Source organism: Mastacembelus armatus, chromosome 20, assembly GCF_900324485.2.
Source record: "Mastacembelus armatus chromosome 20, fMasArm1.2, whole genome shotgun sequence".
Taxonomy (NCBI): domain Eukaryota; kingdom Metazoa; phylum Chordata; class Actinopteri; order Synbranchiformes; family Mastacembelidae; genus Mastacembelus; species Mastacembelus armatus.
In genome coordinates this window covers 5,936,243-5,960,656 of record NC_046652.1, presented here as the reverse complement: position 1 = coordinate 5,960,656, position 24,414 = coordinate 5,936,243, and the positions used below count along the sequence as shown (strand labels likewise).

At 39.9% G+C, this 24,414-nt stretch overlaps 1 protein-coding gene across 2 annotated transcripts in view; it reads left to right on the top strand.

Moving 5' to 3' along the window:
• Positions 1–24,260, top strand: part of sema5a (sema domain, seven thrombospondin repeats (type 1 and type 1-like), transmembrane domain (TM) and short cytoplasmic domain, (semaphorin) 5A) — a 122,259-nt gene extending 97,999 nt beyond the window's left edge. Inside the window, exons 16-22 of one of the 2 annotated variants that reach the window (XM_026292898.1) lie at positions 2,723–2,948; positions 12,818–13,027; positions 15,061–15,231; positions 15,468–15,623; positions 17,979–18,020; positions 19,312–19,523; positions 22,964–24,260. In XM_026292898.1, the coding sequence (XP_026148683.1) occupies positions 2,723–2,948; positions 12,818–13,027; positions 15,061–15,231; positions 15,468–15,623; positions 17,979–18,020; positions 19,312–19,523; positions 22,964–23,083 (1,137 nt within the window). In that variant the 3' untranslated portion in view covers positions 23,084–24,260. Of the gene's footprint in view, positions 1–2,722; positions 2,949–12,817; positions 13,028–15,060; positions 15,232–15,467; positions 15,624–17,975; positions 18,021–19,311; positions 19,524–22,963 lie in introns of both variants that reach the window. The other variant, XM_026292896.1, reaches the window with a different exon arrangement.
• The last annotated feature ends 154 nt before the right edge of the window (positions 24,261–24,414 follow it).

Genomic DNA, 24,414 nt, shown 5'->3' with positions numbered 1-24,414 from the left:
CATCGTATGAAACAAAATACCACCATTAATATGCCACAGTAACATTCATTTCAAATCAGGACCCAAATGCTGATACAGAGCAAGAGAGGTGTGGGTGTGCAAAGTTTATTTGTGAAATAGTGTCGAGGTCGAACAACCAAAACCTGATCAAAAAACATTCCAAAAAGGTAGTGGAGCTACAGATAAGACTTACTAAGAGTAAAAGTCCCTCAAAAGTTTTTAAACAGTCCAGCAACAGAAAACAACCAAGATGGAAACCTGAACATGAGCATCTGCCCTAAGTCCCAGAAAAGAGGGTGAATAGTGACAATACTGAAGACTGTGATAAACACAGATAAAAAGCTGGCAATGAGGCGATGTGACAAGAAGGTATAAATATACAAAACAACAAACAGGTGCTGCAAATCAGGATAGATGAGAATCAGCATTTATCTACAGAACCTCCAGTAATCAAACAAGATGTGATTTCGAAATATAGGTCGAAACAGGAAGTTTCTAGTGGATCATGGACCCATTGTATAAAATAATAAAATGATAAACATCCTCTCTTTGACTCTTTGAAAATAACTCTGTTCTATAAGCTGTTCACAAATTATTGTGAACATAGTGGTTACTGTATTATGTCAACGATTAAGGCCTTAATGTGGACAAGATTTTGAGCAGTTTAAGTGTTATCTCTTCTCAGTTCAATTTAAAGCATAATAGAGTTAAGACCAGTCAGAAGTATCTACCACTGGACAACAAAAAAGCACAAATTTAAAAATTGAATTCCTTAATATCCCCTGCATGGATTTTCATTCACTGACTCTCGACACAGCCACAAAAGCTTTTGTTGTCAGTGTGGTGAGAGGAACGATAACAGAACACATACACTGACCACATTGCTGTACACTGCATGTACTTTAACTGTAGTTCTTGTGAATACCTTCAGAGACCTTGAATGAGGGTTCACTTTAAAACCAGTAATTATCTCCTAAGCCCTCTGCATTGGCACTAATCCTCAGAGTACAGGGAGAAACACTTACCAGACAAGCCTCATTAAATATTTACTGTGTTTGGCCGCTATCAACAACTCACACAACAAACACCCACATATCGTTTGCCTATTTTCCCCATCCACGTAACATGTTGCTTTTCTGTCACTGTAGGTGGTGACGAGACACTGAGGTTTTTTTTTTTTTTTTTTCATCCTATTCCTTTTGGTTACTGGCTGATAATCATACATGGGCTGGTTGGTGATGTGTGATGATGTTAAATATTAATGTCTGGAGATGATTACTGAGCTAGATGCAGAGAGGCAGGAAGTGTGGTGGAGGTGACACCCTCATTCATCACAGGGCTCTAACAGAATCTAAATCCTCCCTGTGTTTTTAACCTTGGTAGCCTGTGGGAAGAGAAGCAGGGAGAGCAAGAGACAGGAGGCGATAGAAAGGAGGGTGGATAGGGAGAAGGGGAAAAAAAGAGCTACAGAGAGGAAAAGAAACAAGGAGAGGAGGATCCGAGTAATATAACGATAGACAGATGGAAAGTGAGACCTGAGAGTGCATAAAAGATGAGGCAAGATGGTGAAAAATTGACCTGCATACTATATAACGTATAGTACTCCTCTCCTAGGCTGACCTGTAAACCTATCCCATGTGACAGGCTGACGAATGTGCAGAAAGGAACGCTTATCTTATTTTGTCAAGGTCTGCCAGTCACTCACAGCCTATTCCGCATAAATAAACAAGTGGTAAGGAAAATGGCAGCCATCTCACCCTCTCTTCTGTGGTGTCATTTTCTCATGACAGATCACTACCTCAACTACCTTATTCATTTAGCTGGGCACAAAAGAGGGCCAGACTGCCTATTACCCACCTATTATCTTCTTGAATCATATCAAATATACCACCAGAAGGAGCAAATATTTTTCAACCAGTAGTCTGAATGAGGGGAAAATATATACTTATGGGATGTTTGAATGAGACTCACATATCATTCTCTTAAAGCTTCAGTACTCTGTTTTTCATTTTTAGCTCCTAAAGCCAGATGCAGATCGAGAAAGAATTGCCATTATTGCCTTTTTTTCTTTGCTGTACACTTCTTTGCTCACTGTTTATCAACTTCTTCAGGTCCCTGGTATCACCCTCCTCTTTCCCCTCCTCCATCCTTTCCCCATGGTTACAAATTAAGCTTGATCAATGACCTTTTCTGCCTGTTTGTTTCTTGCCATGTTCAGCAAGTGGTCTAATGGAAATGTATACTTAGTGTGCTCCAGCAGAATGGCAGGCTATGTTAGGTCCAGGCAAACAGGGCAGGGTTGGTTTTATGAGGATTTGGATTGAGGGGGGTTGGGGGTGGGATATGGCAAGTGGTACTAGATCCAACATAATGCAATAAGCCAGCCAAAACTCAGATCAAGAGGATTTCAAGGATGAGCGGTGATGAAAGCTATGAAAAGGCTGTTTATTTCCTCATAAAATAAGCTGTTTAATTTCATATTAGTCACTGCTGAGAATTTCAAAAGCTATTGTCCTGTCCGTAACTGTGTTTGGGAAACACACCGACAACAACATTTCTGTCTGAGCTTGTCAAGCTTATTTTTATTGCTTTAATAATTTGCTACTTAATTTGTTAATCACTTCCAAAGCTATATGCCATATTCACCGGTTTGATGTGCCCAATGTGCCCAGTATGACGTCAAGCTCTTGGTTAAATGCTATGAAATGTGTCTATTCTGCAGGAATACCAGGCATGCAACACCTTGCCCTGTCCTGACCTGAAGAAGACCACACCCTGGACACCATGGACACCTGTCAACATCTCTGACAACGGTGGGCACTATGAGCAGCGTTTTCGCTACACTTGCAAAGCTCGCATCCCAGATTCCAGCCTGCTTGAAGTGGGCAGACAGAGGATTGAGATGCGATACTGCTCCAGCGATGGCTCTACCGGCTGCTCCACTGATGGTAAGTACAGTGTGGAATAAACAGTGGGTCTCTTTCCAGCTATCTCAGACTCTGGATGTTTCTGTTGTCTCACTTTAATCATCCTCATGTGTCTTTGCGGGCTAATTATTGGCCTCTTTGCCTGAAGCCCTTTCTTTCTTCATGTGTCTGTTGTTTATTAGATCTTTTTTTCTTTTCTTCTCAAACTTTTCCTCTGTCTTGGGCTGCAAAAGTTTAAGGAGCACTATATTAATCAGCCCTCATGCTTGTGGTCTCATCGTCCTCAACTTTATTAGCGGATCAAAGCGTCAGACATGTTAATGAACTTTTAATCCACAAAGCTGATCAGCAATTTACAACTAATTTTAGCTCCTTCATGCTATCTTTCACACTCACACACAGATTCATGCACAATTACAGTCTAACAAAGGAGCACAGATACACACTCTTTATCCGTCATCCCAAGTATTCCCGCTCGGCTGAGTTGGTACACCACACGGCCTCTGTGAGCCACACCCCTGGTAAATTAAACGATGTAAATGTAAGTACAAACAGATTACTAATTGACAAGTTGTTTATGTTGTCAAGTGGATCTGTATTAGAAGGAAAATAGCCTGGGTGGCACCACACTACAGCAAATTGGGCTTCAAATACAGATGCAGTAGTTAAAGTTTGTTTATGGTTTAGCTTGTTGCCTAAAAGGGAAAAGCTGGGGTTTTTTAGGGCTGTGGAATTAGCGCTGCAATGGCCTCCCATCATTTTGAGTTCATTTGTGCCTCTGGATGGTCTGTGGCTACACCACTCACATGTCACAGGCTGTGGAAATCACAGAGATTAGCCTTAATGTACACTATCAGGTGAGTTTTCTCTCTTTTCATCTCTCTCCTCTTTCTCATTTCTGATTTTTAATCCATCTTTCTTTCACTGCTGTCGCTGGTACAAGTTGTTCTCTTCACACTTTGAAGCCAACGCTTAAATGTTCCTGATGGGTTTTAAATGAGCACTGGCAGGCACAGAGGAAACCTGACTACAGACTAAAAGCCTTAAGAGGAGTGACAGTCACATATCCAAGACATTAGTGAACAATGACTTGAGCTTTAATTGGTCTGTCTTGTTTCTGATTAGTGGAAGGAAGTAACAGACACAGTGTGTTTCATTAAGGGTTGTCACCAGAAGCATGACATCAGATTAGCTTTAATGTTAATGACGCCAATGGAAAATTGATGGCTGTGGGTTCAGTAGTCAATTTTGACAACATGTCAGTCTGTGTTGTAAAGGCAGCCTATAGGCTACAGCAGGCAGATGGTGACGTATGAACTGTGCAGTACAAGCTTTGAGTGTGTTCAACAACCAGTGCATAAACATGGGTGTGTTTTTCAATGTGCCATCAGGAAAAATGAGAAACACTGTTAACTCAACTTATTGAGATGCAAATTATGCAGCACAAATGCTGCAGGTTACATTTAGGCCCCTATTTTGGAAGAGAAATTATAACTTCCAAGTTAATAGAGACAGACTTCATTATACACTCAGTGCCAAAGATTATCAATAGCAGTGATTTGTCATTATGCTATTACATGTAATATTCCACTTATGTTAGTGTTTGAACTAGATAAATAATTACAGCGGACAATGTTGCTGCATCCTCTCAAAGCTTGGCCTTGTGAATAAAGGCCAGTAAAGGGGGATTTAATATGTAATCAAAAATTTATTTCTTTTTATTCACTTCTAAATATTTAATACAACAAACTTCTTCCCAACATCAAATTTGGTCTACTCAAAGATGTAATGTATCTTTTCATCAAAAGCTCAACAGTGTATGTTTGTGGTTTGAGGGAAGAAGCTTCAGTGTAAGCAGTTTCTTCATCCTCAAAAGAAGTCTGTTTCACTCTGGTTGAATTGTACAGCTTGACTACTGAGGTGTGCATGTCCTCTGTGTGCAACTCTCCTCTTGTCCCACACTGATTGTTTATCTCCAGACTTCAATAAGATTCCCATCTCAGAGGAGTTTTAAGTCATAACTGTCAAAAAAGAGGATGGACTCCGGTGATCCACTTCTTCATTTCAGCCATTATCAAACTTGCCATCCATCTGGAGAGCAGTGGTGTGTGTATTTCTGAGTTTGTGTGGGGGCGGGTTGATGTACAAGATTGTCAGTTTTGTTGGTGGGTGGATATAAGCGTCTGCTTGTGTGTTTATGTGCACATAGGTGTGTGCATGTTTGTGTGTGTGTATGTACGTACATGTGTACATGACAGTTCCTCCTCCCACCATCTGCCTCATCATAGATGCATGGGGTGCCTGAGCCCCAGGGACAGCCCTTAACTTTTCTTCACATAAGAGACCATCACAGGATAATTACCACCACAGAGGTGGTGCGTATTGATGTCCAACTGAGGAAAGTGCTCCTGAGATCTCTCTGAGATGATGAGCACCAAAAGGAATGGTGTCTCACCCAGTAAAGATTTAGCATTTGCATCAGGCAGTCTACTATTGATTAGAGCTCCTCATACAAGCTGGGATTTTCCTGTGAGAGTTGCTATAAAACAGATTTCTATAAGAACAATGTTGGGAAATTTACTTGAGTCAATTAGTCATTACATACTATAGGATGAAATAATACTTCACTTTCCTAATGATTCAGCAGCAAAAATAATTATTGCATTGTTATTCTTCTTACACAGCACTGTATGGAAGTTTATATTTTTTTGGGGGGGGGGGGTTTATTTCAAGTTACACTGTGTTACAAATGTGCACACTAGGTGCACCACCACCACAAGTGCCACTGCTGTTATCTTAGTAGTTGATTTAGCATCCATTTAAAATTTTAAGTAAAATAATTCAAAGTCAATTGACAAATGAATTGCCACTTTTCATACTGAATTGTCAATTGCAGAATGTTGAATTGCCAATTGTTCAATGAATTTCTAATTTAATAAAGAAGCCAAAAAACTTCCAGAACCCCATTCCATCAAATGCCAGTCTTTACATGGCTCCAAATGTACTATGTTTGTATGAAACAGTGTTTCCCCATGGCAAACACAGGTTGATGTTTCACTGATGTCTCTTCCCTGCTACCCAGTAAAAAGCCCATCCTGGCAGGTTCCTGAAATCATCTTCATCTCTCCCTGTTCGGGCAGAATGTCACCATGTTTCTAGGTTTACGAACTATGAGATATACCTGACATTTGACGATTTTGATTGTATTCAAAGACATGGTGCCTGCTACTGATTCACCTGGAAGTGTTATCTGTGACGTGCAGATATGAAGAATTAGTCCCCCATCAACAGAGAGAATAAACAGATGTTTGAAATATGCTAGTGGCTTTCCCAACTCTCCCAAGCTTCTCTTTGTCTTCGTGTTTCACTTTTTCATATAATGATCTCTATTAAGATCAGTCTATATTATGAGAGATAAATTATGAATATATGACTCAACCAAGCATTTACAATGAGTTTTAATATAACATACTGACTTGTTGCGTATCAGTGATCATGGCTTAATGATGGCGATGGGTTAATTACTTAAGATCTGCAGTGATTTAAAGACCTCTCTTGTCATGTACACCCAGTGATTCGTCTTGTAGATGTTTTAGCCATTTTTCCTTTTTATTATATATTATATGCCTGAGTAGAAAACCAAATATTTGACCTTTTAGATAATTGTCTATATAAATGTGTATTATTTAAACATATATAAAGCTAACCCTATATATATATATATATCACAGTATTCCTACTGTAGTATGATCAGACTGTTTCTAGCATAGCCCTGCTTGACTATATTTTACACTATGTATTTTCAAACTTTATGCTTAAGTTTCAAAATTAAGTTCACCGTCCTATTGTTGCAGGGTTTCATATCAGCTACTTGTCTATCATTAGTCAGCCTCTAACTAAAAAGCATCTGTTATTAATCACTCTTTCTGCTGCCATTGGCCAGCCCATTGCACCAGTAGACAATTTAAATGATGATTTCTGTGAAGCCATATGTCAATGAAACAGAAATGCCTGCCCAATTTAATCAATACTGCCCCATAATGTAAGATATTGAAAGTTTAGTCATGATAGGTTTAAGATACCACTGTAGTAATATTGAGCTAAAAAAGTCTTTGAAATCAGGCATTTAGAGACAGAAGCAGGCATACCAAGGGGAAAGTAAGCAGTGAAAAGATGAAAGACACTTCTGTAGAAGGTTGTGAGTTTGTAATTTTGCTGGCTGGTGTCGGTGAGTGATGGTTTCATTTTTTCCCCGGGAGAAGCGGTGGCGTGTCAACAGCCTGATGTGTTTCACTTCAGCTGATCTGGTATCAAGGCCTGGGCCTTCTCATGGGCAACAGATTAGTTTCTCCTGCATGGATGTCATGAGCAGACACTGAGTACACACAGGACAGTGCTGAGGGACGCCTCTGACAGATGACAGCCATTCCAGTATCTGTATTCTCTTTCCGTTTTTCTGCCTCGCTCTCTCCATCTCCACAGTCAGCACTCTGTGTTTTTGTGGCCATCTCCTTATCTCTTCTTATCAAGTAAAAATAGGACTTGAGATAACAAGTGGACAGTTTATTTAAGTTATACAACATCTCTCATTCCTAAGGCACTCTCTGGGAATGGCTGCAAAGATGATGGATTTACTGTATATGTAAATGTCGATGGTCAAATGAGCTAGATTAGACACTATTATGTATTACATACCGATCTTGTATTTCAATTAGGGGAAATCAAATGTAAATGTAATATAAAACAATATTTATTAAGATAAAGAAGCACTTTGGCATTTTGCACTCGTTGCTGCCAAGCATCTTATAAAAGCCCATGAAATGAGTGTGTAGGATTTGATTCCCCTAGAGTCTAGACCTTCATTATGGTGGAGGTGGAGTAAAGGCAGTAGGTGGAAACAAGCTCTCAACTGAATCTTGTTAAAAAATATCTGAAGATCATAGTACAAATGGGGAGGTGGTGGCAGGTTGTATTATTGTAAGTTTGAAAGACAGATTGACGTACTCACAGTGATTTCACTTGTTTATTTTATGGCATCCTCATTAATAGCACCTGGGTGTGGTTTTATTACAGTAGATAATAAATTTATACTTGTGTTTTATAAATACAGGTATACAATAATCATATGTGTAATTACACTTTACATTACAATTTTATACAGTAGTATATAGTACTACTCTACAGTAGTAGATGTTGAATGACTTAAATTATGTTACTGCATCTTTTGTAGTACAAAAGCTCATGGCAAGTTGTTGATAATCTCTCTCAGTTTGATGCCACAGTTCAGTACATAACCTATGCCCTCATGCAGTTTACTGTCAGATGGAGTTCACAGTCTTATTGCAATTAAGCATGACACCAGACTTGTAAGGTGCCACTGGACTGTCAGTGACACAGAGCTTGTTTCACCTTTCCCCTCAATACGGCACTCAGAGTGGTACAGGTTTTGGCAACATACAGTCAACAAATTAGCAAGGCAACATCGGCATTAAAAAAACAACACTGCATGTCAGGAAAAACTGCACTTCAGCCAAACTTTGCTCATCCTGTGTGTATGAAATCTGAAATCTGAACTTTTGAAAGAAGTTTTGACCATGCCTTCTAGTTTCAACAATGAAGATGAATAACACCCATGGAAAGTTTCATATCTCACATGTTGTAACTTAGTGACGAGCTTGCCTTCGCCCATATTCTCTGACATTGATTCACTTTCTACTTTCTTGCCTTTTTTTCCCTCCTCAGCGTGTTGTGGTACTAGAAATTACCAGGAGGAAGGAAAGGGGCTGTTTCTCCGATGGAAGCAAGTTTCCTTAAAAATAAACCCTGTTCGTACTGTTTGTTGGCAATTTCAGGTTTGTTGGAGTTGTCAGATTGTTTTGAAAGGACCTACAGTTATGACAAGAGCCCAGCACTACAGTCTATGGTACCAGCTGGTATTTTGTGTTATCTGTGATTGTACTGGCAAAAGGCATAAGTGGAGAGAAACTGTTCTTGAATTTCCCACACTGACATTTGTTTTTTCTTGTCTTTAATTCTCAGTAAGGCGTCAACACCTTTTACTGGCTGTTATGTGTTTTCATTTATTTTGTGTAAATCCACTAACATCAAATCTCATGTAATTTACAGTTTTAGGCTGTTTTTCCACCTCCCAACAGACTGCATGTCTCTCCAGTATAAAAATCAACTTACAGTGACTTGAAACCTGCATATGACGGGTAATCCATCACAGTGAATATTCATTTACTGTACTTTAATTTTCTTGTCAAAATTGCATTGTTGTAGTTTGGAACAGCAGGTGTCATTTTCAACATTTCGGTTGTGCATTCAAGGGCAAAATGTTAGAAGATGAAACCATGTAATTCTGAGAAAATTAAATTCACAAGAAAAAGAAGAAAAAATAAGCATGAATGTCAGTTGCTGTCAGGAAATCATGTCAATGAAGTATGTAAATTATGCTTAATGGCCTAGAAATATGACTATAAGTTCAAGCAACCCACTCAGTCCAAAGAATCTCTCTGTAATCAAACATACTGTATAAGTGAGGAATGATGGTGCTTTGCCAAACGACACCACAACATAAGTGTGTAGCTTGGACCTTTAGTCCTCCTTTTGTGTCAAATGTGTGAAATTCTCAGGAAATTCCTCTGGTGAATTCAAGAACCTCATGTATAGTACATTCAGTGCTTAAGGCAGGTTAGCATGTATATCCTTATACTTTTACAGACATGGATCCTTTGGGTTGGGATTTTAATTGCCCCCTTACAAACTTTAATAGCTGGGTCAACCATTGCTTGGCAGACAGCTCAAGGACAGGACTCCTGTCATATCATGCTGTTTTAATGACCATAGCCCCTGGTTTTATGATTTTGTCATGAGATATACAAAAGTAGCCATGCAATTTTTCAATATACATATGTGATATCAAACAAATCAGTCTTACTACAGGAAGAATTTGATGATAGGGAAAGTAAATGAGGAGAATGGAGGAGTAACAAGGAGTAAATATGTAGTTCAGAATTTAGTACAGCTGGACCAAACATTTCTCCACTTTTTTTTCTCATTGTGGTCCATGTTTACACTGGAGTAAATAAAACATTTCTTCACACATGCTGAAGGTTATTTCATTCTTGTACAACTGTCTGTCTTAAAGCAGACATGCCTCCTAGGTTTCCAGATATGTCTCCATATCTGTCTCTAGTTCTCTCTTCCATATTGCTTCTCAGTTGTGTCACTGTTTCTGACTTTATAGTTGCCTATACAGTACATCAGATTGCACATCATTGCATATCTGTGGACCTCGCAGTCCCCATTCCTCTTTTTCCCACATATGCATACCTCTATATTTTTTCTCTCCTCTCTGTCACACAGGCACTGCATTTTGCCTTTGAGCAGGGTGTGAGGTTGAGCAAAGGGAGGGAGGAGGGAATTTTTTTTAATGTCCTAGTTTCTTTTCAGTGTGGACTATTGGATATCGTGCTGCGTCCTTCTTAGGTTTGGATCAGCCCAACTCGTCAGGAGAGCAAGGATTAATTCTCTCCGGCTGTGTGTGGTTCTTGTGCGGATCGATACATCCAGTCGCTACCTATTTAAGAAGGAGGGCACCACGCTGTTTGTTTTTGTGACAGGAGGGCAGCCCCTGTGAAGTAGCATTAACAATACCTGCAGTACATCAGAGCAGTCTCACACCAAGGCTTGAACAAGCAAAGCGAGCCAAGTGCTGTGTATTGTGAGAACAAGCATAATTAGACCTGCATCGTTGTGTGCATGGACATTTGAGCGTGTGTGTGTGTGTGTGTGTGTGTGTGTGTGTGTGTGTACAAGTCTCATGAAATGTGTGTGTACATGTTTACATGTATGTGAAGCATGATTGTGAAGCACTCCATTGAAATCGAGTTTCTTTGACTAAAGTACATGGGTCACAATGGTGGGCAGGACTTCCCAGGCCACTGCCTACTCAGAATCAATAAAAAGTGGGGGACTCGACGGGCCTGTCAGCACATGATGCCAGGCTGAGTTGGCCTGTGCACTGCCAAGGTCAGCCATAGTTATGAAGAGGTCAAGGATTTGCGCTAGGTAAACATACTGTCCTCTCCCTGAGAATACAAAGCAGCTGTACCAAGGTACCTGTCAGTGAAAAGAGCATGCTGACAAAACAGCGAAGCCAGGTTGGAGGACAGCGACAGGCAGCAAGACAAAAGGCAAGCGAGGTTAATGGGAAAGATAGACAGAAAGGAAGAAAAGGATATAGAGAGGTAGCCAGCACAATAGATAACACAGTGGTAATACACAACAAATGAAACAATTAAAGGAGAATCACACAAAAAAGGTTGGCTTGGCTTAGTTGAGTGGGTGAGACGCAGGATCAAGATATGCAGAATGATGTTAGCACAGACAAAATAATGAACTCTTCCACTGTTATCTGAAAATGTAGATAATAGTGCAGTTTGTTGAATGAGTAAATCATCAGAGAAATGCTTGGACAGTGACTGTAATTTTATTGTAGGTGATTATCATTCACTCAAACAGATGAGTTCACTCTTTTCATTCAAAAAGGCCAGAAGCTTTCCCTCTCTGCTCATTCTGCAGTTTATCTCACCACAAGGCACATTTCCAATGCCACTGATTAATGCATACAGTGATTATATTTCAATAGAAATTACAGTTTTATATTTCGTTAGCAACCCTCTTTTCGAGTAGTTCCAATTGATATTAGACAACTGATGTTGTGTGATTAGCAAGCGTATTTTTTTGTTGAATGGACACACTCAGCTCAATTCAGTCCATCTTGCATACACTGCCTGGCCAAAAAACAATTATACACTTTAATGTTTGATTGGACCTCCTATGGCGTTGATTCCAGCAAACTTTCACTGTGGCATTGTGTCGACAACTTTATGCAACATCCATTTCTGCCCAGAGTTGCATTGCATTTTGGCTGTGATCTTGTATTGTTGCCGGGACAGTCGAACCACTCCATGAAATCTTCTCTAGCACATACCACAGGCTTTTATTGGGACTGAGGCCAGGACTCTGGTTTCTAATTCAAGGGTGAAAATGATTCTTCATGGTCTCAGAATCACTCTCACAATTTTTTCCTGATCAATCTTGGCCTTGTCATCTGGCCATATACCTGTGCCATGTGGAAAGAAAAAAACACATCATTGAGTACATTCAGGCAGTCAACTAACTTCATTTTATTGCCGTGTGATGTTGGGCACTATGGAACAGTGGGCACTGGGCATGATAGATGATGCTTCTTTCAATTCATGAATGCCTTTACAAAATTAAAGACAACCACAAGCTACTGAGCTGTTTCAGTCTGAACCAAAGTGGTCAATCAACCAACAGACTGACACTGCCATCACTGCTACCACGGCAAATAAATCTAATATTGAATGAATGAATGAAATGGACTTTAGGCTTCTGTCTGCAAAAAGACACCAGTGTCATTTCAGACATAATTTAATAAACAGACAAAAAATATCGTCAGCCTCTATGAGTCTCGACCTGTGTTTTTTTTTTTTTTAATCTGTCAAATTGCTTACAGCTCAAAGTGGTTTTAAAAAAAAACACACAAGATGCAGGCCCTGATCTTCTAGCTCATGTCAAGCTAAAGCTTTTAGAGTACTTCCAGTTGTAAGAGTTAAGGCACATTCACTGTTATCAAAAGCTATTATTGACTCCCTGTCCTCTTCTTGCTCCTCAAAATAAATGTACGCAGTGATGCCAGGAAGGGAGGTCAAGTATCATCCCCTTCCATCCATTTATGGGAAATGTTGTCTTTCCAGCCCTTATTCTACTGGGATAATACTTTTGGTGTAAAATACTGCAGAAGTTGTTTTGACAGGAATCTTTTTATTGGTGATGTTCCGTCTCTATGTGCCTTATAGGCGAAGTGCTTCGTCTGGGTAGGATCTCAAGCCACATGGTGAATGGTGGTTGGTCATCCTGGAGTTCCTGGTCCCAGTGCAGTCGAGATTGCAGTCGAGGAATTCGCAGCCGCAAAAGGACCTGCAGTAACCCAGAGCCAAGGTATGGAGGTCAGACCTGCCTAGGGCCAGCACAGGAATACCAGGAGTGTAACATCACACCTTGTCCAGGTAAGAGACAAATACATATGTACATGCTACAAGCCAGTTTTAGTTTTACCAATGCCACATACTGTATATAAACACCACAGGCACAAAGAACACAGAGATAAGGACATTTACAAGACCAGGAGTCAAGTACTCAACAGCTCTCTTTTTCACTCATACACAGATAAATACACAATACATAATCATGCTGAACATCATACTGAAGCCATGTTTTTCCTTGATTAATAGATAAAGAATTACTGTAACAAAATGACTTACCAAATCATCAGGAATCATAAAAGCAATCAGATGCAGATAAGAGGTGTGACAAACACCCCAATTTACACCAGGAATCAAAAAGACAATCCCTATGGTCCTCCAGTATGTAATTACATTGGTGGGTAATTATGCTGCCAGCTATGGGAGGCCTTATTCTGTGGTGAAAAGCCCTGAGACAATGCAATTTCAACAGTCCTCTAGCAGAAGACAGCAAGAGGAAGCTTTCTAATTAAAAGAATACTCTGTCTGACAAGGGAAGTAAGCTGTCTAAATGGAAATCCAGTGCTTAGTTTGGCATAAAGCACACCTGGTATCCAGGCGCCAAGCAGACAAGCAGGATGTTGTCTCAAACGATTATTAATCAAGCCCCGTGGAGAAGGGCTTAGGTATCTTGCTAAAAGCCTGGATCTGTGCATCTTCAGCACCTGTGATCTGTCTTCATAACCGCTGCCACGCTGTAAGCAACCAAAAGAGACATGAGACAGAACGGCCATTGATACTATTTTTATAGCCTGTTAATTCATTCAGTGAAAGTGCAAGCCGTTCAGCTCAACAACAGCTTTAGCGGAGTCACTAATAATGTAAGTTGTTTTCTGCTGTGAGTGCAGATAAAGACATGGGATAGATATAGGAGCATTAGATTTGCTTTATCCAGAGGGGCCTGGTCGGCATTGTTGCCACAAGTGTCCCCCTTGAGTCAAATTTTGAGTGAATGCACTTTAATTTTCCTGCTCCACATTACTATGCTAATACATGTAGTACACCTATTCTGGGGTGTTGACTATAATACCATAGCTACAGTATGTTGCTGAACAACTGAGCATGCCTGTCCCCCAAAGGAACTGACTTAACCCAGCCTGAGCAGCAATGAATACTAATTCCTACTCAATTAGAACCTCTCAGAAAGTGAGAGCGCTTTTTGAGGAAGGCGCACCGTGCCGGTAGACCAATTGAAGCACTCCTATGGCTAATCCAGTCCTTTTTAATGCGTTAGTGCACTGTGAAGTCGAAGGCAAGAAAATATGTTATTCCTACCATCTATCTGGTTTGGAAACAAATGAATCCATGTTTTTCTTGCATCTGTGCCGGAGATGAGATGATCCGTCATCAAGGGCCAAGAATCGACTTCTGTGTCACTTTGTGATAGAGAAATTACACTGAGATGACAAAAAGCATTGGCAACTTCAATTACCTGCACAGTGCTGCCAGCCATCCTCAGGTCTTTAAAAGCAATTCTCAAGTGGTTCAGAAAAGGAAATTTTTTTCTGCCACAATGAGGTGAGGTTTTATCCTGATGATTGGCAAAGGATATTTGCTATGTTGTGATTCATTTCCCCCAACGTCTTCTTCTCTCCCCCAACTCTATCTATTTATACAGTAAATCTTCTTTGTGTGCTAACACTGTCACACATTTTAAACTGGGTGTTTGTTGCTTGCAGTCTAATGAAGGGATGAACAAAAATGGCAGATTGTGATGCTTCATTTATCTTTATTAAAATGAGGAGCAGCTGTTGAGTTTTGGGGTGAGGTGTTAGGTCAGACATTTGCAGTAACAGCTGGATGAAGCACAATTCCTGTCACTTCAAAACACTCTCTTTATCATGCACACATATTCAAATTGCTTTGTGACTCTGCATCACACTTTGCTGTTTGAAATAGTATGGAATGACTTCCAACCACTTCATATATGATTTCCAACCACTTGATATTCAAAGGAAATTTTCATTTCATTGTCAATAATGATGAATCATAACTTGAAACTGGTATCCTGGCTTCAGTGGATGGCAGCTGGTCATGCTGGTCTTCATGGTCCAAGTGTTCTGTCACGTGTGGAGGAGGACACTACATGAGGACTCGAACCTGTAGCAACCCCCCACCAGCTTACGGAGGGGACATCTGCCTGGGCCTGCACACTGAGGAAGCTCTGTGCAACACACAGTCCTGTCCAGGTACACACACTCATCAACACATGTTCAGTGATAAGCAGCTTAGGGCCTTGACTCGGCTACCAATAAATCACAGGTTCATTTCTTATTTTCTTTCGTCCTTTTTGTGCCCCCAGAGGATACAAGACTAATGTGCAGCAGCAGGCACAGAAAAACTCATACAGTGCAATGCACACACTCACATTTGTATGGACACAGAGTGAACAGGCTGTGAGATATAATGTCAGTGTCTTTTCCAGAGAGCTGGTCCAGCTGGTCAGAGTGGTCCCACTGTGACTCCAATGGGGCACAGCTGCGTATGCGCCACTGTGATGTCCTGTTTCCCACTGGAAACCAGTGCTCAGGAAACAGCAGTGAGATCAGGCCATGTTCTCCTGACTCCAATTTTATACCAGGTGAACCCACACTCGGACACTAATACAGTCACCATTAAGAGTAGACACAAGTTTCTTCTTTCTAGTAGTATCTTGGACATTTATGCATGAATTAACACCTACTTTTTTAGCACACATACAGACATTCTGCACCACCCACCACCATATGCCCACAGCGGTAATTCAGTTCATTTACAAGAATCCTGTGATAATGAAATATGTTATTGATCCCTCAGAGGGACTTGTCTCAGGTGAGAGGTCAGGTTCAATGACAGGCCAGCACTTCTGGGGATGGCTGGGATTAGTGTCTTGCTCAAGGGCTCCTAAGTGTGGCAGGTGATTACGAGGGGGCGTTGACCCATGTGCTACACTTAAGGGCAGTCTCTTTACTCATTCCAACAGTCCTCCTGCATATGAGTTTCATTATGAGTGTCAGAGTCCTGTCAGACAATGCAAAAAGCACTTACACTGGCAGTTTTACTTTTGTCAAATGTTGGTAGCTAGCAGAAGAAGAAATGGCTGCTGTTTTCTTTACTGTCCTCTGGCATGTTTCAGAGATAATCAGACCTTTAATAAACCTCTTCCTTAATGACATTAATTGCAGTGATGAATACAGCGGATAGATGGCTGGTGTGTAGGAACTACTATTACTTGTTAACAATGCAAGTGCAACACTTTCCGAAATGTCAGGCCAAACATAATTAACAACATATAAGATAAATTTCATTGATTTCGCACAGAGAATCACTGCCCCCCTGTTGATACGCCTGTCAAGCCTTTTATTTTCCCCAAGGCGCATCTTGAGTTTAGAGCAATAACAGTAAAACATTTTCCTATCAGTATTTGTTTAAAGAAAGCCGAAATGGTATTCAAAAGCCACTCTCTCATTCCAGTGGCTATTGATTTCACTGACTGAAATGACAGAGCCATAGATAGCTAACACATTAAGCTAACATTAGCTCCACAGGTTGAATGATTTAAATAAATAAATATATTTTTGAAACATAGTCTTTTGTTAAAATCAGGAAGGTTTGAGTTTTTCACGGCAACTGCTGCTCACTTTTTTCACAAAGACTGAAGGAAATGAAAATCCATCCATCCATCCATCCATCCATCCATCATCTATACCTACTTATTCCTCTTTATGGTCACAAAGATCTGCTGGAGTCTATCCCAGCTCTCTTTGGGTGAAAGGCAGGGGTACACCCTGGACAGGTCGAGAAAATGAAAATGAAGGGAAAACCACAAACAAGAAATTGCATTCAACAGTAAACTATGGGCTGTCTAATGCACTATAGAGCTAGTTAGTTTTTTTTTTTTTCTTTTCAGTGTCTGTATGTAACTGAGCTACTGTGACCAAGGAATTTCCCTTGTGGACCAATAAAGTTTATCTATCTGTCTATCTAATTAGTTCTAAGAAGACTGTTGCGGTATGTGATAAACATAATCCTATTTATAGTAAGTATACTATAGTAAGGTAGCAGCATAGTATACTCTATACAGCTTCACTCTCTGAACACACCTTCAAACGTGCATTTGAGTGTTAAGACCTGGCATTAGAATTAAGGTTATAATTAGGTTTAGATTAGGGTTAGTGTTGGGGTTAGGCCTTTAGTTGCGATGGTTAATATTTTGGTAAAGTTCTAGGGAATGTTAAATGTCAAAGAATGTCCTCACAAAGACAAAAATACAAGTGTGTGTGTGTGTGTGTGTGTGTGTGTGTGTGTGTGCGCAGATGTGTGTGTACATATAACTCACACACAACATTAGTACTGATATCTGCTTGGACAGGCATCTCCCTGTTGACACCCAAGAGCATTGATTTGTGCTATACGCAGATCATTAAAACCCCTCCCTTTAACAAGGGATACTTATACATAGCGTATCACTGCAAACACTGCTGTCAGATATTTGTATATGTTTAGGAAAAGTTCTATATTCATGTGTAGAGCACAATACTTATCAATCTTTAGGATTCATTAATTATTAAATAAAATAAGCATTTGATTAAAACATACAAATCTAACCTTTCTGTATTAATTAACTAGAATGTAATACTCATGAAAACTCTTCACGGTCTTTACTGAATTACCAATTTGCCTTTATACCTTATAATCCATCCCCTTTAATGAGAAAAGTACTCCATTAGGATTCATTAGCGTCTTGTACTTCATTTCCTTTACTTTTCATAAACCACTCTAGGTGCCACAGCTGTGATTAGCTTGTGGAGTTTTTACGATAATCTGTTTCGTATTGAGTACAGCTTTTATCTCCACATTCACCTTCAAGGGTACAATTTGTCATGCTGAGAGGAGGTTGTATGGTATTTGGCCCTAATTTCTGCTGCCTTTGCTGTTTCTTCTCCTTTGTCAGAAGTCTCGATTGCACACTCCAGTCAGGAGGAGCGGCACTGTGGAGGTAATTTACTGTGTGTGTGTGTGTGTGTGTGTGTGTGTGTGTGTGTGTGTGTGTGTGTGTGTGTGTGTGTGTGTGTGTGTGTGTGTGTGTGTGTGTGTGTGTGTGTGTGTGAGAGAGAGAAAGTGAGAGAGAGAGAAACAGAGAATGAGAGGGGGATATAGCACTTGGCATTGTACAGTAAATGTACAGTATCTTGGGCAATAAGACGACTTTCCAGAAAACTGTATTAATCAAGCTGAGAAGACAGCTCTGAGAAATTAAAAAAAAATTGATGTCTAATCACCCAGTTATATCTTGAGAAAATCTAAGATGCAAAAAAAAAGATGTATTACTTGTACTTAACCTCAAACATCATTCTCTCATTGCTATATTGTCATCTAAAATGTTGCATGACAAGATGCTTTGCTGATTTTACCGTTTTAAGAAATGTAATTAGTGCGGCCAAATACTTCGGTCCAACTTTTATTTAATTCATCTATATAGTAAAGTCTGAGTCTGTAAAGGAATTTTAAAATCTACAGTTGAAGTTTGAGTTTGAGTGAATCAATAAAATCACTTTTAACAGTCTTCTCTTTTTACCCAGCTGCAACAGTCCTGATTAAAAATGCCCCACGTTGATCAAAATTTACAGTACAAGGACTCGTCAATATAAGTTGCCACGACTGACGTGCTGCACTCAAGGCAATAAGTTACAAACGTTGAAGCAAGGAATTAGGGACTTTTTGTGCCCTTAGTTCTTACTCCAGCTACAGATTGCTATTACTAATCTTTTAGATTAGTGGATGCTTTATGCAATCTCTAAGCGCTCTGTGGTGTGAACACACTGCTCATGGGAACTAATAATGAATAAAAGTGAAGTCACAGGAGAATAGCATTCTTGATAAGGAACAGTTATTAGTCTGTGACTGATCAGTCACATTGGTAAAAAAAAAAAAAAAAAAAAAAAGCAGGCGCATGAAAGCAAATTAACATTTTTAGGGAGTGCAAAAATTAGTACATGGTTCATTAAGGTATATTGGACAGCTGAAAGCACATTCTTACAGCAATTACAGCAAGTGTGCACAGGATCTAGGTAAAAGTTGGATGTCAACTCTAGATGCAATAGATACAAACTGGACTTTTTTTTTTTTTTTTTGGAAAAAATTAAAATAAGACTGAAAGAATCAACACGCCAGAAGGTTTTTTATAACACTGGAATATTGCCATGAGAGTCGCAGCTTCTATTAGCACTTCCACTTGTGTGAAGTGACAAAGACTTGCACTTATACCCCTCCTCCTGTTCTTCTTCCAGACTTCAACCTTTTCCACATGATTGCTGTGGGACTTAGCAGTTCCATCCTTGGCTGTCTGGTTACCCTGCTGGTCTACTCATACTGCCAGCGCTTTCAGCAGCAGTCACATGACGCTACCGTCATCCACCCGATTTCAGCCGCGCCACTCAACACCAGCATCACCAACCACATCAACAAACTGGATAAATACGACTCTGTGGAAGCCATCAAGGTCTGTGGGCAGATTTGCTTCTCAGTTCTCTGTCAGTGTCTAATGCTTGACAGATGTCCAGATGTGTAAGTGCACAGCAGCAGTTTGTAACATTTTCTTGCTGTTTGACTTAATCAATTGATCTCACACTTCCACTCTCAGTCACTGAACAGCCGGTTTGCCTCTTCCACTAGTGTCAGCTGTGATTAAATACACTTCTTACTGCATGACTCTCACTGTCACCCCACCTCCTGTCACGCACTGACACTCTCTAGTCGTGTAATATATATGCACCTGTGTGTACATCTTTTTTCTGTGTGCTCCTCTGCTGTGTGTCTCAGTGTGTGACTTTGTTCTCTGTCAGTGGTCATACACTGCTTTCTCATAACATACTAATGTAGTTACTTGGGTGTGTGGGTAGATAATGACTGAAGAGGCCATACATCTGCACATTTCTCTGCTTAGACAGGCCTTTTTAGCATTGTTGTATCCTAAAGTCGAAATAGCTGGATGCACCAGAGCATCCAGCTACTCTGGTGGTACAAACAGCCTCTTATCCATCGATACGTCAGGCCTTTAGTGCCAGACTGAGCTGGTGATTAGTGCTTGTCCACAGCTACTTGATGCTCCAGCTGGATTCCCAGGGCTCTGTTTTAGAGACTGTTCAACCATTTTTACCCTGAATAGGAGCTTCAGAAGTAATTACTCTGGTATTCAAATTTTGATTTTGAAGATTTGCCACAACATATTTTTACAAATCACATCTGTAAGACTGATACCTACTGGTACCTGGTGTCACTGGTGTGTAAAGTTTGTCAAATCTAATAACAGACAGATTAGATTTCTAATATTACTTCCAATATTACCCCAAACTCTGATATCATTTAGGCCAGCTCCTGTAAGGTGGGGAATTACTACATAGTAAATGTGCTAGTCATGGATCAGCTCACGTTGATTTTTCTGTAATGCTAATGAATCAGCATTTTAGGCAGGTTCTAAAATGAAGGGAAAAAAACATATATATATAAATATATATATATATATATATATATATATATATATATATATATATATATATATATATAGGTTTTTTTATATGGAGAGGGAACAAAATCTAATCAGTGTTTGCAGTTCTCCCCTTTGCCCTTAAACCATCAGCAGTTCTCTTTGGTTTGACCTGCTCACAGTTTCTCCTGGGACTTTGCAGCACCTTGGAGAAGCTGTTGCAGTTCTTCTGTAGATTCAGACTGTCCCAGTGTTTCTGTCTCTTCATATGATCCCAGACTGACTCCCCACTGCCTAGATCACACCTCTGTGGGGGTCAGACCATCTGCTGCAGGATTCCTGGTTCTTCTTGCCTCTGAAAATAGTTCTTCATGAACTCTAATGGGTTTGTTGTCCTGCTCAATGAACCTGGGAACAATCAGACACCTGCTGGTACTGTCATACCATAGTATATATATATTTATATATACATAGTATATATAAATACATAGTAAAACTGCCACACAGTGACAACAAATCCTTTGGCTTAGTGAAAACATCTCCAAATGTAATTTCATTTCTGAAAAAAGGTGTGAGGCGTGTTCATCAGTCATGCAATTAGACTCAGGAGCACAGAGCATATTTCACTTTTCACTTACTTTAGTTGCAGATAGAGGTGGATATGAGTATAGACAGTCCATGTGAAAATACAAAAGGAAATGCATAATAAATTGACAGTCTAATTTTCCAAAAGCTCATTCTCCAATCCTTATTCACTGAGCCTGGATGTTTCAGATGTTGCAGTGAATTTTCAACCATTGTGTCCACAGAACTGTAATACACCTCTTGAGTTTTTATAGGAAGGAATGATAAACACCTGATGCCATATTTTAGGGTTTTTGGCTGAAATCCTGATGTTAATGACACATTAGTCATTACTGTTATGCACAATCTATTGTAAATACTCTTCATACTGGTTTCTTGGCCACCTGGAGTATTTCCAGCAATCAAGTTTATGATCACAAACCAAAGACACCATTTAGCTGTGGTTTTATGTACAGTTTATTACATTTTTAGGCTGCTTGTAATACAGAATATGGCCTGAGGGTTTCTTTGAGGATGATTCTTGCCCATTCTCCTCCTTGCAGCCAGATGTGTCGGTACTCTTGCCCTTGGACGACCCCGACATGCACCAGCCTCTCTCTGCTAACATGGGGGTGTCCATGCGTGGCCTGGAGATTTTCTACTAACCACTGACTTCTGACCTCTACAACATCCCGCCTCTTGACTCCCCCAACAACTCTTTGATCCCAACCACTACTACTTCCTCTTCCCTTCTGTGCCCTGCCCATCCACTTCCTGTGGCACTTCCTGTGTGTGGCAGGTTGGAGTACAGACTAGATTTTTTTTTCATTGCTCAGATCTTTTCATTCCTTCATCATGGCCCCCCATCTGCATCCAGTGTGAGAAGGCAGTGTATCCCTCCCTTATTCTCTTTCAACAAAGCCTCCCTTTGTACATTTTTTGTGTTTGTCTTTCTTGTTTTGTCCTCAGTTTTTACTTTATTTTGATGGGTTGAGAAAGTAAATTCATTGTGATCTTCTTTTATTATGCTCATCTGTTACCTCTCTATCACTAATGCCACTTTATAAACTCCAAAAACTCATTCTTCAGTCAATTAAAGAGGTTTTAGGAAGGAGACAAAGTAGATGTTGCTAACAAGCATCATATCACAGCTGTTTAAAAGTAGCCAGAGGGCCACCTGCAGAGACAAATAACCGTCTCCAGGGCTGTGGGAGTGTTAATTACATTCCTTTTGTGTGCAAATCACATAATAGGAAAGAAGCAAAATATATTAGTTTTTTTGTCCAGCACATTTGTTCCCTATCAGTATCTGTCGGAAACATCCATCAACTGCAAATGCAGCATCATCAAGCATTCTATTAGGCTGCCCCTAGGGACTCAGCACAAACGCTCTGCAACTGACTAGATATGAACACATCTATTTGGCAAATTGCTGATGTTGCATTGAGCTCGATATTAGAAGCATGTTCCATGTTCCATGTTTTCCAGGTTACACTGGGACAGGGAAGATGCCCCCATGGCTCTTCCTTGGTGTTTAACAGAAAAATGACTCTTTTGATTGATTTTTATGGCTTTGATTGTCCTGAGGACCAACAATCTGAGAGCCATAAAAACTGCTGATGCTGGGTATTAGAGATGACAGAAGTGGACATACGGACTTGCATCAAAATAATTTAGCCCTATGGTGGCTTATCATTTTTGTAGCCTGTTTGCAAATGCTTTGACCTTGCTCTGTGAAATGTATGTTTCATTCCCTGAGCAGCCTCCCATTGATTTGTTTTGCTCTTTTTTGCTTTTTCGGGGGGCTAGATGGATTTGCTTTTACCTTGCCATCTGGACTGAATAATCACTTGATCCATTTGTCCTTTCACTTTCCTTTTTTTTTTCCACAGGCCTTCAACAAAAACAACCTGATTCTGGAGGAAAGAAATAAGTACTTCAACCCACAGCTTGCCGGAAAGACCTATACTAATGCATACTTCACTGACCTCAACACCTACGACGATTATTAACCCTCATTCTGGCAGTCAGACTCCATAACACGGTGGGGACTTCAACTCTATCAACTATTTTGACTGTATTCTTTGTGCTTTGTATTGCGATTCGTGACACCATGCGTGGGATAGTCCCACTGTACCGTGAGACTCTATGGCAGCTGTGTATGGTGGAAACACAGACAGTGAGTGTTGCCAACAAAGGAAAATGCCCACTTTCTCTCAGGTGCCTTGGGGTACACTTGGAAAGCTCAATTTTTGGGGGGCAAATCTTACCCTGACTCTTACTGAGAAAAGGACAACACGGTTTCCCAGTGTCGACAAAAAGGGAAAAATGAGAACCTAACTCAAAAAGACTATGGGACATGTGATTCCTTTTAACTTTCCTGTGATGCCTCTAAAACAGACCTGTATTTGTAATGATGGGAAATAACCACAAAACTGCTTTGCATGACTTCATCTGCTGTTCTGTTTTGTTTTGCATGATTGATCGCATTCCAGGCTTTGGGGATTGGTCTTTGGTTCAGGACTGGTTTTGAAAGTCAAAAAAAGAAAAGTAGTGGTGATGCTTGGTGGCTTTTGCCATTTTATTGCTGCAGCACTTTCCAGATGAATCAATATCCATCCCCAGTCCTTGAATCAGGATGTAGATATTTTAGGTCTATGGTCAGGTTTGTCCATTTTTTGTTTTGCTTTGTATTTTTTCACAAGTTACAGGCTTTTACAGGGTCTAGCAGATAGCAGTGTAAAACCTTTGGTTGTTTTTGCTTTTAAAGGTACATATGTTGTTTGTACAGGACAATAAGTTTAAAGCCTATGTCTGTTGTTTTCTAAATGCATTTATTCAGTGTCTCAAGTGTTTAAATAATTTTCTTTTGAAAAGAAAAATGTTTATGTGAATTATGGCAAACAGTCTGGAATATTTATATCAGTCTGCATCAAGTTCAGTCTTTGTCACCGTACTTTTTATATTTTTTGTAAAATGTTTTTGAATTTTGATAGTGTTCGCTATTCCTTTGGCTTCTAAACTAAGTATGTATTTCTGAGAGAAAGACGTTAATGCCATTTACTGTACAGACGGAGTGTAGAAAATACTATCCTCCTGAACCCCAACTGGAGCTACCCAAACATGTATACTATAAAATGAAATTCATTCAAGTTCAGATATTTTTGTTCAAAGTGTATAACCAGATATAAGGTAATTCAATAGTTCAGTTGCAACTAACTCTTTTTACATGTTTGCTTGTGTTACTGTGCATAAATTAAAAACTGCTTCGTACACCAAACATCTCCCATGCTGTACAGGTTCATTTTTCTACAGTCTCATTTGAAAAGATTTGATATCATTA